The sequence below is a fragment of the Anarhichas minor genome, unplaced genomic scaffold (assembly GCF_050575085.1).
Source record: "Anarhichas minor isolate MPS153535 unplaced genomic scaffold, ASM5057508v1 ptg000028l, whole genome shotgun sequence".
NCBI lineage: Eukaryota > Metazoa > Chordata > Actinopteri > Perciformes > Anarhichadidae > Anarhichas > Anarhichas minor.
Window position 1 is genome coordinate 8263407 of NW_027466474.1, and position 20222 is coordinate 8283628.

The following is a 20222-nucleotide window of genomic DNA, read 5'->3' on the forward strand; positions in this document are numbered from 1 at the left end:
TCGCTTATAGACGAGTCGGTTGCGCTTTGGCCCGACTCTGGAGGTTGGTCCCTCTCGGGCACGACTCAGTGCTCTAAAACTGGTAATTGGAACGGAGATCAACGCGGCATGGTTTGACTCTGAGCGGCCAAGAGTGCCAATGGAGGTCTGTGTGTTTGTGTGTACAAAACCCTGCTATCTGGGAACGCAGTAAAGACTCTCACACTGAGCTGAAATGAAACGAGTACTCAGAAACTAGGTGGGTAAAATATTTTGTTTCTTTCTTTCAGGATAGGCGGGTAGGGGAAACACTGGCATCATAGAAAGTGTTGCCCTTACTATGCATACATACTTTATCATACCTCCCCAAAACTGGTAATTTCCCACCTTGTTTAATTGATTGCTGATTTGATGACTGACTGCGGAGACCTGGGTGAAAGTTTGTATAAAACGAGGCATTATCAATACACTTTAGTGGTATTACTGAACACAGAACAAACACGGCAGTGAAGGCATAATGAGATTCAGTGCTTGAGGACTTTAGAAGCTCCAGTCTGCTGACTGCTTATCTGCTCGGCCAAATGCTGAGGAACAGAACACGCCAGGAGGGCGAAGGGAGGTTGTGTAAGAAAGAAGGGTGAGAAGTGAACTGTGCGGGCGAAGACAGAGGAGCAAAGAGTCGAAGCTGGAACAATTAATGAAGGATTAGAAGGAGAGAGGGTTGAAAGGCCTGACAAGGATGGTGAATTGTAGTAAAGTGGGCAGAGTAAATCAGCACTTGGAGCAATTCCCAACACTTGGATGAGGAAGTATACGTCACGAAAGATAATATTTTGTATCTGGTGCCATCAAGTTGTTATGTTGTGTGCACAAGGGGGGCTACGAACGATTGAGGTGCTTAATAACTTGTGGAGTAGGCCTTCAGTATTAGCTCCACTCCACCAAAAATGTCAACAAAAAGGTTTAAAGAATCAAAAATAGTAATGTTTCTATTTAACTGACAAAAAAACTGAAAGAAAACACACACCCAAGTGCTGGTATGCAAGCATTCAATTTTAGTTCAATTTATTTTGTTCAGATCAAAATCACAAATCACAAATTTTCCTCAGAGGGCTTTACAATCTGTACAACATACGACATCCTCTTTCCCAGGATCCTCACATCACAAATAAAGATAAGAGAATGGAAACCCACACACTTAACTCTGATCCATTTGTTTTCAGCATAGAAAGATTAAAGTTTTGTTATTCATAACGTCAAACTTTTGGTCATTTGATTTGGGCTTGTTGTTTCCTTGTGTTCTTGATAGTGTGGACGGGTTAGGCCTTTGTAGAGCCTCGTGTTGATGAACACCTGTCCTAGTGAGTGTAAATGCCAGTTAGGTGACTGATTATCCTGAAGAAGGATAAAATAACAAACATTATTTTTGAAAATGTTGGCAATTTATTTACTTTTTGGGCTTGGTGATGGAGTGGTTACCTCACAATATTTTTAATCTTATTCAAATTACACCCATTACCATTCATTCTTTATATGCAAATTCAAACTGTGCATACAATCAGCAGGATGGCAGTGCATTTAAAGTGAGCATTTAAAATGATCATAACAAAAGCAGAGTGGATCCCTTATTTTAGCTTTTGTGGGGTTTAAGTGCATTCTGTTGCACATGTGACTGCTGTTTCTGATAATGTATGAAATGTGATGATGAGATTACCGTGAGAATGATAATTTTACACTATGATGTTTTGTTTTTATCAAACTGACAAATTTGTTGACTACTAAGATAAAGCAAGTCAAGTCGACTCCCTCATTCGTCGAATCCACCTCTCTGCTTTTGACATCAGGTCAAAAATACACCAAACTGCTGAACATGAACCAAATCACAATATCAGCCTTTCAGTTTTTTTACAATCAAGCCATATTATAATTGCAAATGATAATGAATGTCTCTATGACGTTGGCATATCTCAAGTCATTAACCCCCAAAAAAGGTGTCCAAGCACCAACAGGTGAGGACCCACGGACAGCGGACACAGAAGGCAGGAGAAGCGGTTTCAAGCCTTAAGTAGATGGTCAAGAGATGTCTACATTTGAGGAATACTGCATTGTCTGTAACCTATTGTTGAAATGATTTACTTGTTTGAAGTCAGTTTAAAGCCAAGTTTCTCTTTAATTCTGTCTTTTATTCCTTCTTTTCTCTCTCCCTGCCAGAATGAATACCGTAAGCTGTCCATGCAGTGTAAGGACTTTGTGGTGGGTGTGTTGGACCTTTGTCGGAACACAGAGGAAGTGGAGGCCATACTGAATGGCGACGTGGACCAGTGCCCTCCAAGCGCCTACAACCGACCCTGCCTCAGCCGTGTCATCCTGGCCATTAAGTACGAGGTCAAGAAGGTAAGATGACCGAAAATTACCCGATGGACCAATTAAACCAAACTCGTGGTAGTGTCAGTTGCACTTAACATAATGTTGGGTAAAACATTTCAGAGGACCACCTTGCCAAATAAGTGAGAAAATAAAAAGATACTAAACTGAAATATGACAAACAATGGAGAAAAAATAAACTGGGCTTTAACTGTATGTGTAATGCCACTGTCAGCTGTAATGATCATGAATAAGCGTCTTACCCTCACCCATCATGGACTGCCAAAGAAAGAATTGGGCTTGTAAGACACACATTAAAAACAGAAACACCAATCCAAAACACTAGATATACATTTCCCCATAATCCCAGCCTGATGAATACCCAGGTCTTTCAAACTCCTTGCTCCTAGATTGTAACACAGGCTGTCTGTTATAAATGTGCATGTGTGTGTATTTTTATATATATGATTTATTTTTAGAGACAATGTACATTAATCAACATTCAAACAAATGTAAGTTAGCTGAAAGGCTAGTTTACATCAGCAGTCCCTTTACCTGCATCCAATAAAAATAAAACTAATACAATATTTACAGTAGTTAATGAAATACTACATTGTGGTAAAAAGCATACAGTTAAACAACATGAGCGGACAAAATCTAAATACAAGTAAAGTATTAGTACAGAAATACAAATCTTCACTTCAATGAATGATATGATGGCGCTTTCTAATTGATTGTGGTACTGAATTCCATAGATGTGATGCTGTGAAGGAAAAGGCAGTTTTTGGGGTTGTGCAGTCCTCCTTTGCTGCACCTCTAGTGGCTCTGCTTGCGGTAGATTTGAAGTAGATGAAATCAGACAGAGGAGGAGCTCAATCGTGCATGATCTTATAAACTAGGCAGACATGTTTATGTGTGATGAGGTTTTACCAGCTAAGGAGATTACATGCGTTTATACTACTGTCTTCAAGCTCAGGCAAGCCGAGATAACCCTGATGATATCGCTGTGATATAATGGGTTATTTTTTTCAGATTGGCAACCTCCTCCAAAGCCACAAATACATTATTGAACACTTTTCACAAGCTGAGCACTTGTCATGACAAGGAAAGTATTCTGATCAGAATATTCTCACAGGTTTTGAAATGCATTGACAAACTAACTATTTTAAATATATCAAATATTTTGTTGATTTGATATGAGGACTTGTTGGCAGAACATATCAAACCTACCAAGAGTCCTTGAGCAAGGTTCTTTATCCATTGCAGCTACTGTAGCTCACGGTTCCTATAAAGGAAGACACACAGAAAGACCTCATACTGCACTGTAGGTGCATGGATGAATATAGAATCACATCATTTTTTTGTAAAGATTATTGTGTGTGCTGTGTGTTTTACATGTTGTGTGTGTGTGTGTGTGTGTGTGTGTGTGTGTGTGTGTGTGTGTGAGAGAGTGTGTGAGAAACTAAGCTAGTGTCTATGAGCCTTTTTTTGCACATACAGTAAGTTTGTGTATTTACTGTACTTGTAGCCTCAGAGGGCCCCATGTAAACAACAAACTGGCCTCTATTTCAAGGAGCCAATCCCCGCTGAGCAGAAATGTCAAACCAAATGCCTTCTCCGCATTTCTCCCAACCATACTTGTGCGTGTGTGTGTGTGCGTGCGTGTGCGTTGGGCAGAACACAGCCTGTTCGAGCTGTGTTTTTCATCCTGTACAGGAGAGCGTGACCAATACTCAGGGAGCTAATTACACGGAGGCAGGGAGAGAGAGGGAGGGATAGATTGCCATGGCAACCAGGTGAACTCCAACTGTGTGTGTAGTGCATGTAGCTTGACACAGGCAGGGCTCATGTCATGGGTCATTGGATTGATAAGACTGGTCACCGGACACCGGTGGGAAACTATATTGACTACGATTTAGTGTGCAGGGGGAGTTTAATGTCTGTGTGTGTGGTTTCCCTCTGAATGTAGAAACGATTGAGTGTGCACGCGCACATCGTATGTGTGTGTGCGTTTCCATCGGCGGATGGGAGCTGAGGATGTCAGTCGTCAGCTCAGATAAATGTTCTCTGAATGTGATGGCCGAGGCTGATTGTTGAAGAGGTGGGACGGATTGATGGAGGGGGAAAACACGAGAGGCTAACGACAATCAAGGGAGAGCAGGTGTGACCAGACGTAATCTGTTGCTCAGATCTTACCCTAAAAACAGTGCTAGAGTTTGATTGTTACACTAGTCAACCTCCTACTGAGCATCGATTGCTCCACATCCTTCCTCCAGCTGGAACAAAAGCATCCATCTCCTGCTTCCTCAGAAGACCAGTGGAGGCTTTCATTTATCTCTATTCCTTTCTTGGAGTGAAGTCGGCAACAGATGCTGAAATGCCAGACCAAGCCTTATCTAATAAAGCAAACATGCTTCAGTAATTAGTATAAACACCCAGTGCCTCGTATTTGCTGCCTGCTTTCTTTTTGCGTATAGTAAATTGATTTCACAACGTTGTTGACATTTTCATTCCAAATGAAGCCAAGTGGCAGCCGCGAATACAAACATGTAGTGAGTAATATATTTTGATTATAATGAATGCACAATAAGGTGTGCTCCCTAATTGAAAAGCAGCCGACACGCTCAGCTACTTTGGAATTACTTTACCACCAGAAGCCCTCCTCATGAATAAAGTATATTTTTCAACCGTATTAATTTTCTAAAGCCTGGCAAATAGGCTACATTCATCCTTTTGCGACCACTGGGCCGTATCAGTGGAGCATTGGACTGGCATGGTTTTTGCTCAATGTGCTGCTGCTGTAAAGACTTTACAGACCCCTGAAGCGATCTGTTAAAAAATCTGAAAAATTTGTATTGCATCTCTGACAATGGTTGTTCGCTAATTGCTCTCCTCTTCCTCTCTCTTTCCTTGCACTGTATCCTTATCTCCTCTCCCTTTATTCCCCGTTGATTTCAATTTCTTGTCTCTGTTCTCTCTCTTCAGTTCGTTGCCCATCCTAACTGTCAGCAGCAGCTTCTGACTATCTGGTACGAGAACCTGCCCGGTCTGAGGCAGCAGTCTGTCGGGGTGAAGTGCTGGACAGTGCTGGGGGTCGCCGTAGGTCTGCCCTTCCTGGCTGTTGCCTACTGGATAATGCCATGTAGCAAGGTATGAACACGTATGCTCTTGAGTAACGCAGACACACAAAAAGTATATTTGTGCCATTTACAAGCACCTATTTTCCTAACACTCTGTATTACAGTGCATGGCTGTAGCAACAATACTGAAAGTCTATAGCCCAAAAATAGACTTAGACAGTTGGAAGGCTCATTAAACACAAGACAACTAAGTAGTTTGATTGATGAAAAATATTTGATCCTTTGGGCAAAAAACAGTAAAGTTTGGCCTGAGGGTTAGACAAGGCCGAGTTGTTAACTAAATCAGGATTATACTCATCTCAGGCTTTATTTGAACAGATATGGCTCAACTTCCATTATTCTAAGCCGTCATCCTCAGCTGCACAATGCTAAATGCTAACAGTCTATTACAGTCCTGTTACAGAGCCTATAAACATGCTAACATTAGCATTGCTGTAATGACAACAACTACAGGCTAAAAGGTTACTCCATCTAAAATCGACTGTATCTTTGAGTCAAATATTTTTTACTCTAGACGTAAAAGGTGGCTTGTTGTTTTCTCTTTTCATGGAACAATTGTAGTAAGCTTGGACTCACCTCAATTACAAAATGACGAGTGCGACTAAAAACATACTGATTTCCGATTTAAAAATCACCATTTCATTTTATGGCCCTGAGGCACTTTATCACATTTTGTTAATACTCCATCAAGTAAATTATAATCTGTAAAGTGACACACAGAGACTTGCACACAGGCACTGCATGAGTGGTTATGCAAATCTGCTCATTAACCTGGATAATCCTTTACCTCATGAAGTGGTTGTGTGTCGAGTGGTTGTGTGTCGAGTGTTTGTGTGCGCGCTAAGGTAGATTCAGAAACAGTGTTGAGGACCTTTGAATAGTTATTGTTAAGTAAGATTTATGAATTAGTCATTTTGTAGACTAACAGAGAGAGACAGAGAGCAGCTGAGGTCAAGTGTGCGGAAGGATGGAGACCAGTAATGCTGAGAGCGTCTCCACGACCGAGACATGGATTCAATCATGAGACACTAGCTGCTCCTGATCACTGTGTCACGAAAACCCCTGTCTGTTGTGTGTGCATGTGAGTATATTTGATTATAAATCAACCAACCAACCGAGCGTGTGTGTCACAGTCTGCTACTTTGTGACGCAGCAGAGAGAGCAGGAAGAAGATAGATGCGTGGATGAATAACAGATGAATATATGGTGCTTTCACCTTGTAACTTTGTATTATTGTTGTTATTATTAATATTATTAATTATCATTCTTATTATTGTTATTAGTAGTAGTAGTAGTCGTATTAAATAGTTGATTAAGTCCAGCTAAATGTTGAAAATAGATATCTGAGATGTTGAGAAAGCAAAATTACAGACGGTGGGGTAATAAAAAAACAATTAAATGAAATGAATAACTAAGAGAAAAAATGAATGTGTATGCATGCTTATTTACAATGTGACAGCAGTTAAACAGAGACACAAAGATATATTAAATGATTGTGATAATGATGGATGAAGACAGTCGCAGGTTGCAAAGAGAAGGCTTTGATGTGTTTTGGTTGATTATGTTTAGTGTGCCCTCCACTAATCATGTCATTGCTGATGTCTTACAGCTCATAATATTCTCTATTTTTACGGCACCACAACGCCATTTCCCAAAACCATATTACATTTAATTTCGGTGGAGAGAGATGAAGAAGATATTCATATGTTTCTTGTTCAAAGATGAGTCGTAAATCATCGAAGGTAGACAGAGAAAACACAGATGTAATTGCTTTAGAAATCTCTTTTTAGAAACATATGAGATATGCTTCGGAGGTGATGGAAAACCGATGTGTATTTTGATATTGAATGTTTCTCGTTGATTGAAAAGGGTGAAAAATGGGGAAAACATGCGGAGCGTGATGGGACAAGTATTGAAAGATGCCCACAAGAACACTCCAGCCCTCACTGAGTGACAGAAAAGAGATGAAACATGGACTATGTGTGAAACAAAGCGACTGATAAAAAAGACGCACTAGCTCTTTATAATTATACCAGCCATTGCAATCAATTTGACAATGATACGCTGACATTTATAAATGCCACATGTTGCTCTGACACCATATTGGCGAATAATTTTCTTTATTAACTGAACCCCTATTTGCATTGTGTCCGCACTGCAAGAACTAGGAACCATCGACGTTGTTTGAACGCTGTTTTAAGGGACTTTTCTTCAGCTCTTATTACAGAGTATACGTAGGTACTCTCCCAGCACAAGAGGAACCATAAGTGACGTAAGTGTACGGTGATTGGTTGAGCACATGAGCCAATGTAGCACGAGAGCTAACACACCCACTCAGCGATAGAACAATTCGCAACAGCTTCTGTTTTGAAGGCTTTTTTGCTTTGGTTTATATGATCGTTGCACTTAACAAAGTTGTTTATTTATTAATATACTACAAATAAAGCCAAGACAGCTTGTTGCAAACTTGCCGCCTGCTGATCTCCCAGCTGGAGATGTGAGCGAGCGGCGCCTTACATCACAAATAGAAAAAAAGCCCTTGAAGGTATGTAGGTCTCTGGGGAGCTCCCCACTGGCCAGTTCCTCTCCCAGTCCCCAGAACTGTTGGTGGTTGGCTTGTTTGAAAATCGCCAAATGAGAACACATACTCTATCATGTGCATGAGAATGTCCCCCTTAATCATAAAGTGCACATCCAATATATGTACAGTATGACAGAAGGTCCTTGCTCATATTTCGATAATATTTATTCAGAGAGGATGCCTGTCTGCACACATCAGGCTTGCTTCTCCCAGGGGAAAATATGTTAGGGAATAATAAAGGACACAGCAGCTCCAATCTAGTAAACCTCTTTCTTTTAGTCTGCGTGCGCCTGCTGCTAGTGGCCACCATTTCTTTGTTCTTTGGAGCAGAGAAGATCAGCGCTTGTCATCATCACACTGATAAGAAAATAAACCCATGGGGTTTGTAGGCCTCACACAGCAGTAGCCCTGATCTAGGATGACCATCTCATTTAAGCTGAGGGGTGAAATGGATCAGCCTTATCAGCACAGAGGCAGAGCCGTCCCAGTGGCAGGAGGAGGTTTAGAGGAGCTTTGGCAGGGTTAAGTTTCACCAGACAACCTCTCCCCACATGGTTTAGTTGTGTGTGTGTGCCATGGGAACAGTTTGACATTGAATTTGATATGTCACTGCGCATGCAGAGAGCAGAGATAGCCTGTGGGTAGTTAATATTGAACACAGCAGTGGCAAATGTTGCCATCTCAAGTGGGTGTGTGTGTCGTGCATTTGTGTGTCTTGGCATATTTTTGTGGTGGCATGTTTAATGTTCCTTGTGCAGCACCACCTTGCATTACGTTCTTCCTATATGGTGCATTTTCATAGTCTCTGCTGATTGTTTGGCGTCTAGTTACTCTGGCATTATATTCCACAGTCATGAATTACAACAGCTGCCGTTTGCCTGCTAAAATGGTTGTTTAGTCACGCTGTTCAGTTATTGATCTCTGAGGGACAAAATCTGAGGAACTCTGCAATAAAGTGTGAACACTGATTAGCTCAGTTAATAAAAAACGATGTTTTGTTTGGCTGCAATTTTTTAACTGTTCAAAGAAACTACCAGTCAAGCGGGTATCAATAGTCTGATTCCCTGACACAAAAACTATTTTTGCAAGTTGTTGTATTGGCAAACACAAATGAACAAAATCTTTATACTAATATGACAAGTAAAAATGTTGTGTGTTGTCATTGCACTTTGCAGTGAGATGTAAGGGCTTTGACATCACCTTAAAAATACCATGTGTAGTTCTTGACCCCTTGTAGTGCTATTTTTTTCCTTTTTATAAGTGGCTCCCCACACATTGCTGCCAACGGTTTCACATTATTCCACTGATCTACAGGTGGTGTTAATGCCCAGGAAACACAGCAATGAACAAGCAATGGCAGGAAAGAAGAAGACTACTAGCCAGGAAAACATGGATGTTTACGATGCAGGATTCAAAATGTGTTTTGTTTTTTTTATCAGCTTTGCAAATGATTTATGAGAAAGGAAATGCATTTAACACATATGTCAGAGCTCAATTATTCATACAGTGTGATAAAAACAACGTGTGTCCAAAGGACAGACAGACAAAGTGAGCAATTATCTGGTTGCCAGGGTGGATCTTTTTTTTAGGAGTTTGTTGAGACGAAACACATTTAGAATGCAAATGTTGCTCCATGTCCTTGAATCTTTTACATAGGAAACGTTTCACCTGTTGCACTGCCCTCAAATGTGCACAAATCTGTACATGGGTGTTTAAACAAACATTACTCATCTCTCTTTAACCTTCATTCATCATTTGGTCCTTAATAGTATTTGTTTGGAAACCACAGATGCACAATGGAACATATTTCTTCTTATATCCTAAATCTTCTCACTTCCAGCTTGGTCAGATCCTGCGAAGCCCCTTCATGAAGTTCATAGCTCACGCTGTCTCCTTCACCATCTTCTTGGGTCTGCTTGTTGTCAACGCCTCTGACCGCTTTGAGGGTGTCAAGAACCTGCCCAATGAGACCATCACAGACCACCCGCGACAGGTGTTCAGGGTCAAGACCACCCAGTTCTCCTGGACAGAGATGCTGATCATGAAGTGGGTGTTGGGTGAGTCTTCTTTCTCACACACATGGTGCACTGTGGCAGTGTTTGAAATTCTGCACAGTTGCAGCCAATTCAAATGCAAAAAAGAAAGTCACTGTCGATGCAGATTTTCCATCATGATAAGAAATAACCTTGATACAGCATATATAACAGTCAAAATGTTTCCTTATGGATTTCCTTAGAATATTTAGTTTTTATTAATATGAATTTAATTAATCAACATGCAAGCAAGAAGAGTTTATGGTGATGTTTCTACTCAGATTTCCAAAGTTTTTGATGCTAATCCAAAGTAATCTAATGTAGTGAAGCTACAACAAAGTGAAGTCTACAGCACAACTCCTTCCCCATGAATCAGTGGAAAGACTCTGTGAACCTTTATGCCCAACTCTGATATGAGGCAGAATTCAAGATTAATGCAAGACCGTACCAACCAAGTGGATGAAAGCCAATGGCAATACAACAATTCGTCTGGCACAGGCCAGACTTGTTGAAGCAGTGGCCATGCTGAGTCCTAACGATAAACTGGAGGGAAATTTGGAGGTTGACCTGAGAGGTGGTGCTGAGGAAATATTAGAGGGAGGGATGGAGAGAAAGACAAATGGCAGAAAAGGATGAAAGTTAAGGGAGGGGTGGAGTGTACGGCATACGAAAAGACAGGCATGAAGACACAGATAGATGGCTGTGAGACAAAGACATATTCAACAGATAAATAGCCCATGGCGGTATCTGTCAGACCTCAGCTGCTTCCCATCTGCTGATGTGCTTCCTTTCATCTACAAACACACACATTTAATAACATTATGTGTGGTCTGTCGGTGCACATATGCTCCTGTTTTTGTTTGTTTACGTGTGGTGGCACCATTCTTTGGCCATCCGTGGTCATTTTTGGCAGCAGGTGCTTGTGTGTGTGTGTGTGTATGTGTGTTTCATTGTGTGCATATGTTTGTTTGTGTGTGTGCAGTGAATGGTGGCTTAGGTAGAGCAGGGTAATTCTAATTCCAGCAGCATGCTTTGAAGGCCCGGTAATTGTTACAGAGATGATACTGATCAGGGCGCTTTTTCAGTAAGCAATTTTCTCCTTGTTTTAGCTCCAAATGGAGAATGGCAGTGTGCGTGTGTGCGTGTGTGTGTGTGTGTGTGTGTGTGTGTGTGTGTGTGTGTGTGTGTGTGTGTGTGTGTGTGTGTGTGTGTGTGTGTGTGTGTGTGTGTGTGTGTGTGTGTGTGTGTGTGTGTGTGTGTGTGTGTGTGTGTGTGTGTGTGCACCTGAGCTATAAGTGGGGGTGTCTGAATGGTTGAGTATGAACTATAAGCTTTGTTGTCAACATCTTTGTATGTGTCTTATTGAGTGATAAATTTGTATGAGTGCCTGTGTGAGCCTCCTTTTTTATTTGTATCGTTCAGCGATGTATCCATGCACAGCGAAAACTGAAATCTTAGTAAGATTAAATGTCTTAAATCAAGGCAAATTATGCTTGTTTTTTTAGGATTTGGGGTATATTTTTATGTTACAGCATTTCACTTGATTTTTTGCCCTTTATTATCTTAATACAATATTATAACTCATTACTGAGATTTAATTAATGGTTCTGAGTAACTTAATGCTTAAAACTAGAATTACCATAATTATAAAGCTGTTTGATCAACATTGAGGAGTACAAAAGGGCTTTGTCGAAGTCAGAATCTCTTATCATAAACATCTTATCCGTTTCATCTCTCTATGACCAAATTGAATTCCTTGTTTTATTGTTATCTTAACCTACAGAAAAGTAATCATGTATTCAGACAAAATACTGTACAGAACAAAGAGAGTAGCTACACTTTTCATTTCATTTAGCAAATGCTAGAACCATCATCTTGAATTAAGGCTTTATGTTTTGGAATTATATCTTAAAACCAGTACAGCTCAGCAGGGTATAGTGACAAAAATAAAAAGTCAAGTTAGCATGTTGAAAAGATTTCTTGAAATAAGTCAGAATGTCTATTCACGACAAGTCCAATCATCAAACATGGCTCATCCGTGGCTCCGCAATTGGAATAAATACACTTTAAACCATTTAACGAGGATCAATTGAAAGGGCAACCTTGTCAATTATAGCTCCACTAGTGTATCTTAGGTTCTTAGTTGCTGCAGTTGAAAACTATTGTTAGAAATGCTTGCGTCTCAGTGATTGGGACCGTCGCAGGCAAGTGTTGCCTTTGTCCCTTAAAATTCAGAGTGTGGAATGACCGCTTCAGTGTGCAGGCTTGTCAGCCCGTGATCCTCAAAATGTTGAACAGAGAGTCCGTAGCAGAGTGGATAGCCTTTCTTGTGGGGAACAGAACATTCTGAATTCAGGGGTCATGGTTTGAGTTGATGGCACTAGTGTTTGCATTTAAGCACCTTTTCCTACATATTGAAAACAAAATCTTTGATCCTTCATTTGTATTTTGACATTTGTACTTGTTTTTGGTCTAGCTGTACTGGGCTAAACGTATAGCCTTATTTTAAGAGGATGTCACTAGCATTTGCTAAATCAAGCACATTTTTCAACCCTTTTTTTGCATCTAGACAAATGTATTTGTTTGTAGCTGTACTGGTAAACCTGTGGGCTCTTTGTGACTATATTTTTAAGTGTTTTATAAAATCTTAGCAAGATAAATTCTCCTGTTCTATTGGCAGATAATTTTTTTCATTTTAAGAAATATTTCCTTCATTTTATTGCCTTATTTCTTGTTTTTGAGAGCTGACCTTTTGCAGTGTGCATTTATTTGTATGTCCTCCTTCCTCAGGTATGATTTGGTCAGAATGTAAGGAGATCTGGACCGACGGGCCCAGAGAGTACATCATGCACCTGTGGAATGTTCTGGACTTTGGCATGTTGTCTATCTTTGTGGCTTCCTTCACGGCACGCTTCATGGCATTCCTCAAGGCGACCAAAGCCCAGCAGTATGTGGACATGCACGTACCAGACGAAGACATTAGCACCGCCCTGCTGCCTGACGAAGTCGCCTACTTCACTTTCGGTAAGCAGTTACTCCAGAAATACGATGAAATGCTTTGAAGATGTCTAGAAGTTTACTGATTTCTCTGGTGTTTAACAGAGATTGCTTGGACCGAGTCTGAGTCTGAGTCTGAGTTATTTGGCGCTCTCCTTTGTTTTCTCTGCCATTGTCACAACCACTATTCATGATAGCTAAATATCTCAATATATGTTAAATCTGAAAAAATATATATATTCTGTTTCAAACTGCCTCCCTTCTTATCTACCAAAAACACATTCCAAAGAAAGTCCAGTTATTGACACAATAAGATCAAATGTAAAAGCTTTTGTGAGGGGCTTGAATCATTGTTGTGCACAATCAGTCAGTGATAAGCAAATCAGATAAGTATTTGTGTAAAAATGTCACGAATAACTAAAAACATGAGCTGGGACACTAGAAGATGAGGTATTTGTCATTTAATTAAAGATGTCATTGTTGCATATTTACCCCAACATGTTCACACATATTTGTGCACATATTCTTCTGTTTGATTCTTGGCTTGAGTGTAGCACACCACATTCAATTAGTGAATTTGATGTTTCCATAATAACAAGTACGTGCAGAGGTATATACACCGGCTGACAGAAACTCTGCAAACACAGTAAACACAGTAAACAGTGGGGAATTTGGATTTAAAACCTCCCCAGATAATTATTAATAACTATCTTTTTTATTCTGTCTTTATTTATTTGAAATGTACACCTGCCTGCGCTTGGGTCTAAATATCAACTTCATAGATTTCAGAGTATAAAACGAATCAGGAAAACTTTGAGTTCATTACCAGAATCAAAACTCCTCTACAACATAATAAAACCTGCTTCAGGCTGCAGGCTGCTGGACAGTACACTTCTTAGTGGCCTGCTAAGGGAACCTTCATCAGTGCTGTCATCTGGTGGTCTGACTCTGTCATGACATATCAGTAGATAGATGCAAATGTAAATGACTGGAGTGTTATTATCGTGGGCCGTTCTCCATACGTCTCCATATCTGCACTGAAAAGTGCACACATTGTGTGGGATATGTTTTGTCCGAGATGGAATTTTTCTTTCTTTTACTTTTTTCTGTTTGTGGTCTTTTGTTCCCTGTTGTCCTCTCTCTCTGTCCTTACCTCTCCTTGGACACACTATCCTTTCTGTTTGCTGTCCACCCGCCTCATACTCGTTGCCCTCCCTCCTCCCTAATCCCCATCCATCATCACTGAATCCATCTTCTTACTGTACCTTCGCCAAGATTATACTCTTTACATCTCTTTCAAACCAATTATGTGCAGCTGATAATATTTATCAAGCCAGAGGAATGCAGGGTTTTCACAATAGGATTTAATGCACAGTAAAAAATACTGTGATTGTAAAGCACACTCGGACCAAATATTTCAATCGGATATCAGAAAAAGTTTCAAATTCTAAATCCACAAACGCAGCTGTGGATGATTATTAGAAATGTAATTTCAACATTAGTTTTGAAGCTATACTTGTATAGTTAATGCATCAGGTTGTATTCAGTGTAGAAATGTTAAATTTGGTCAAATCTGAAATGGGGACCTATTTTATTGTTCAAATTGGGAAACCAGTTCCCCACAAAATCAGACAATTACCGAACGATCTCTGGTTTGACTCTGCATTATCTCAATCACATTATACATTAACACCGTACTCAGCCGCTCGTCTTTGTCTTTCTTATCCTCCAGCCAGGAACAAGTGGCGCCCATCAGACCCCCAGATCATCTCAGAAGGCCTGTACGCCGTCGCTGTGGTTTTGAGCTTCTCGCGCATCGCCTACATCCTGCCAGCAAACGAGAGCTTCGGCCCATTGCAGATTTCACTGGGGCGCACGGTCAAAGATATCTTCAAGTTCATGGTCATCTTCATCATGGTGTTTGTGGCCTTCATGATTGGCATGTTCAACCTGTACTCGTACTACCTGGGAGCCAAGTACAATCCTGCCTTCACCACGTGAGTAATGTATGGCTGAGATAGCGACTGTGATTAGATAGTGGTTATGTTTAAACACAAGCATTTACATCTTCATGCCTGCATCTTTTTATACAAACTTCAGCTAATGCTTTAAAAACACAGTGTAGCTACATGGAAGCCCTACTATGATCGTATTATAGCAAAATAAAAAGATCTAATCTCCAAAGTATCTGATTTGGTTCCCATCTAAATGTGAGACCACAGAACAAGAAAATCCCCTGGATAATATAAATGGTCAATGTCCTCCTTAATGAGACTGTTTGCTGGGTTCATCAAATCCACAGTCATCGATCAGTGGCAGAGATCGAACTTCAATCCTCCCTCAGGCTTAATACAGGCAATCAGGCTATTTGGTTAAATACGGAGAATGATGAATGTGAAGACTCACTCACTACATTCTCTATATATAATTTAAATGCCTCGTCTTTGATTAAAAAAAAAAAAAAAAAATCTTTATATGTCATTCAGTTAATGATGAGGCAAAACATCTTGGCCTATTGAGTTTTGTAGGTCAATATGGATGTGAGAGTAAAAAGAGAGCAAGAGGAGTGCAGTTTTTAAAGTGGCGAGTGACGGAGAATGTCTGAGGTGCTGGGGGAGGGAGTTCCAGAGGGAGGGGTCAGCAATGGAGAAGGCCCTGTCCCCCCCAGGTTCGGTGCTTGGACCAAGTAGGGGGGGGTAAGGAGGTTGGTGTCGGTGGATCGGAGGTTGCTGGTGGGAGTGTGTCGGTGCAGGAGGTCAGAAAGATATAAAGTGGGTTGTGAAGGGCTTTGTATGTAATGAGGAGAGTCTTGAACTGTGTTTGTTGCTGTATGGGGAGCCAGTGGAGGTTTTGAAGGACTGGGGCGATGTGATCTCTGGTGCGGGAGTGGGAGAGCAGACGGGCAGCTGACTTCTGGATGTATTGTAGTTTGTTGATGATTTTGGTGAATGTGCCGTACAGGATCCTGTTGCAGTAATCCAGTCGAGAGGCGATGAAGGAGGGGATGAGTGTTTCAGCGGCTGTGGAGGAGAGGGAGGGGCGTAGACGGGCGATGTCTTTGAGATGAAAGAAGGCGGTTTTTGTGATGTGATTGATGTGGCGTTCAAAGGAGAGGGTTTGCTCAAAAATGATACCAAGGATATGGATGTGTGTGGAAGCAGGAACAGTGGTGCCATCGATGCAGAGGGAGAAGTTGTGGTGGGATTCTTTTGTGTGATTTGGGGCCGATGATGAGGATTGAGTTTGAGAAAGTTGGCTTAGATCCAGGACTTTATATCTGTGAGGCATTTGGTGATGGTGGAGTGGGTGGTGGGGGTGATTGATTAGGTGGCGATGTAGAGCTGGGTGTTGTTAGCATAGCAGTGGAAATGGAGACCATGGAGGCATGTGATGTTACCAAGGGGGCGCAAGTAGAAGATGAAGAGAACAATATCTTCCTCTCCTTACTGGTTATGAAGCAATCTCTTCCAAGCATAACTACTCTATTAAGAGCTGGGACAGAATCCAAAGTTCTTGTTCTGACTTCAGCAGTCTGAGTTAGACAAATCAAGTGGGACAGACTATTGTATTTGAAAATTGAAAATCCTCCAACCAAAAAGGGGATGATAGCAACCCTAAATACTCCAAGTGCACTTAACCTGCTAAAGTGCTGCATTTAACTTCATTATAAGGGACCATCCATTTCAAATGGCCAACTGTACAATTTAACCAAGGAGTCAATTTGCACTTAAAGGCTGCAGTGCATAAAACTAGCCCTACAATGCCTTGAATCAGTACTTTCACTTTAACATCAGCAACAAGAAGTTAAAAGTGTATTCTATCAATTTTGTTGTAGAATGTTTACTGCCATATATATATATATATATATATGGCAGTATATACGTATATATATATCAAGCTGCTTGTAAAGCAATCAACCTGTCCAACAAGTCCCGCAACACATCAATCTGAATATCAATGCTTCTGCCACCTTCATTCATTTTAGCATATCTGCATGCTCATTCTGTCACATCAGCTGCAAACAGAGTGACGGTGGATCTTTCACTGTCATTGTCTAATATTGTACATCGCTATCCAGCAAGTCTCTCTATCATCATTCATCTCAAAATGAAAACTCTCTCTGAGTTCTCTCGCTGTCGCATATCATTATTCATTTTCTCAGAGGAAGACATCTGCAGATTTAAACAGATGACATTACACCATTTCTGCTCAGTCATTCCATTACAAGTTGTTCTGTAATTACATTGTCATGTACTGTTCGAATCAGAGTGGAAAAGTCTATGTAATTGCAGTTTATCATCTGGTATGTTAAGGTTCACACTTCCACTTTGCAAGAAAGCTTGGACTCAGGAAGTCACACGTAGCTTTGTCTTTGTGCAAGTTGGGTACTGAGTCATCCTGCCAGGTTAGAGCAATTGACAGGTTCAAAACCAATCTGTACATTTAGTGGAGCATGGTGTTTATGCTCTTCTGCATAATTTACCTGACAGGTTTTTCATATCAGTGAAGAACACACAGTGTGACTAGAATTCTTGCCCTCAGTTAATGTTTCATTAACAGGCTTTCCTACCATGACAAAATGCTTCCAGGTGTCAACACCTGTCTCCTCATTGAGCATACACCTTGTGCTGGTTTGGAGTACTCCCAGTAAACCACACAGTAGTTTGATGCAAAGTACAGACTTTGCCGTGCCAGACTGCTTGCCTATCCATCTGTTCCTCTTATCTGGTTTAGTATGTGTGTAACTGAGCTTAGTACAAACACTGTACATTTACACACATTTGCATTGCGTCATCAGGTCAGCAAGTTCAGAAATTTCAACCAGACAATGTCGTACATCACACACCTACAGCTCATGGAGTCAAACATCAGGTGCAATAACACCACATACCCTTCTATGTCATATTTGTGCAGCCTCAGCTGTTTTTCTAAATGCACCAGATGTTTGACCACCATCATCCGCACATGTGAGCTATGTGAAACCTGGAAGCAATTTCCAAGTTTTTGACCTGCTCGACATTCACCTTAGATAGAATTACTGATCATAAAAGGTGTGTGATCAGATTTCTAGTGTGAGTGTTCTACTTCCTCATGCAGACTTGCCCTGCACCTCTGTGCTGTGCATATACAGTATAGCTCCTCTGCTGAGCCGCAGCACAGGGGTCTTAGAGGCTGTGAGTTCTGCTTGGCTGCCCACATGGAGCCAAAGATCCAGGAAACGTGATGAGCCGACAGACAGAGCAGCGGCGTGAGACTGAGTTCCCTGACAGAAAAGGTAGATAGAGACTAATGGAGTTCAAATGGACAGTCAGACAGATTTTGCTCAGTCAGACATAATGAAGACTTCTTAAAAAGCAGAGGACAGAAAAGACCCTGCTCCCCTAGAAGTGCCTTGTCATCCCCATTACACAGTCATTTCCATCATGAATGTACAATCCAGCTCTGTACATTGTCCGCTTATCACTTCCCTCTCTGCTTTAGAGATCAACATCAAGGCTGATTTAAAAAAATCAGTGTTAACACAGCCGTGATAGTAATAGAAACTAGTTCAGCTCATCTTAAAACTGCTGCCTGCATTTCTTGTCAGATTAGGCGTTTTTGGCAAGAAAATGTCCCTGCCCTTTCAGTCGCCCACTCTGGCAATGGGAGCTGTATAGAGATGGTTTTAGCCTGACAGAAACCCCCCTAAATTCTGTTGTTGTTGTTGTTGTTGCTGATGTCAGTCTTGCCACTAGGGGTCAGTCTGGCTCTAAATCTCAACCAGCCTGGACTGAAATGTGCAAAGCGACACTACTGAATTTATATTTCTAACGTCTAATTTTTTGTTGCTTGAATTTAATCATCCCTTTTCACCAATACTTCTGGGCATGTTTATTTTTCTGTCCGGCTCAATGCAATTATGAAGTATGACTGCAATATGTTTGGTATGACTGATAGTCTTGCGTACAAATTGAGAATTCACAAAATAAACAATGTCTCGTCCGTCTCTTTTCTCTCTGTCACAGCTGAGAACGTGCCTGTGTGGATGTGTGTGCTGTGTGACTTTAGCTATCTGACGGGGCATGTTTGACGTAGGGCAGAAGAAAGGGCTGGTGTGATAGCTCTGATAAAGGAAGATGAGGAAGGAGACAGGTGTAGGTAGTAATGATACCCCAGGAGGGGCCACTCGGGCTGTGGGAACGGAGGGAGGGGTGTGAGAGGAAGGATGGTGGGGTATGGCGGAGGGGTGAGGTGGAGGATATCACTCTCTCTCTCACACACACACATATACAGATGCATGCACAGCAGGATAGGGCATAATGAAGACTGAGCTATAATAGCCACAATCCCCATGGGCGCGAAGACTCAGACAGCTGTCTGACTTTCACACTTTAAAGACACACACATGCCTTTTGTTGCCCACACATTAATGTGCAAATACACTTTAGCAGTGTACACAAAAAGGGCACGTACATTCACACTTCTCTCTCAATGTTTGTTTTTGCATATGCTGTAACACACGCTTCAGTAGGCATACAAACATTTATGTACAGATCAACACACACACGCTTATCAGGATTCTGATTTGGACAGCAGTGGTGGAGCAGTAGACCTTGTCTCTATGTTCTAGTCAACCATGCATGACAACACTGCACAGAAAGATGGACACAGAGAGAGAGGACAGGGCAGGAGAAGGGAAGAAGGTGATATGAATGAAATGGCAAAGTGTTTTGAAATAGGTGAAGGCTGTTCAGAGTATAGAAAAAGACACAACGGGGTGTCAAAGACAGTGAAAGAAAATCAAAAAAATGATTATACTGGTGCTGAAGTGAAACAGTGGAAATACTACTTAATAAATGCAGCACAATCACAGGGACAGCTAACGGCACTGTAACAAAGTATAAAGATTAAGTCCATCGGGGTGAGGAGGGGGATATGGAGGGAATGAGGGATGAAAAGAGAACCACTGGGAGAGATGTATATGCAGAGAATGGTGTGTTTTTGGCTCGGCTGTTTGTTCAGGCAAAATGTGGGAGACCAGCCAGGATGCATGGACAAAAGAGGAAAACGAGGGAGAAAGGATGAGAGAAGGTCAAACAGACAAAAGCTCAGCCACACAGACTCAGCACAGATTCAGATGGCACTACA

At 41.2% G+C, this 20222-nt stretch overlaps 1 protein-coding gene across 1 annotated transcript in view; it reads left to right on the forward strand.

Moving 5' to 3' along the window:
* Positions 1 to 20222, forward strand: part of trpc7b (transient receptor potential cation channel, subfamily C, member 7b) — a 43156-nt gene that overhangs the window by 11987 nt on the left and 10947 nt on the right. Inside the window, exons 3-7 of the mRNA XM_076103640.1 lie at positions 2191 to 2373; positions 5329 to 5493; positions 9905 to 10121; positions 12888 to 13121; positions 14827 to 15091. Coding sequence (XP_075959755.1) covers positions 2191 to 2373; positions 5329 to 5493; positions 9905 to 10121; positions 12888 to 13121; positions 14827 to 15091 — 1064 coding nt within the window. The remainder of the gene's footprint in view (positions 1 to 2190; positions 2374 to 5328; positions 5494 to 9904; positions 10122 to 12887; positions 13122 to 14826; positions 15092 to 20222) is intronic.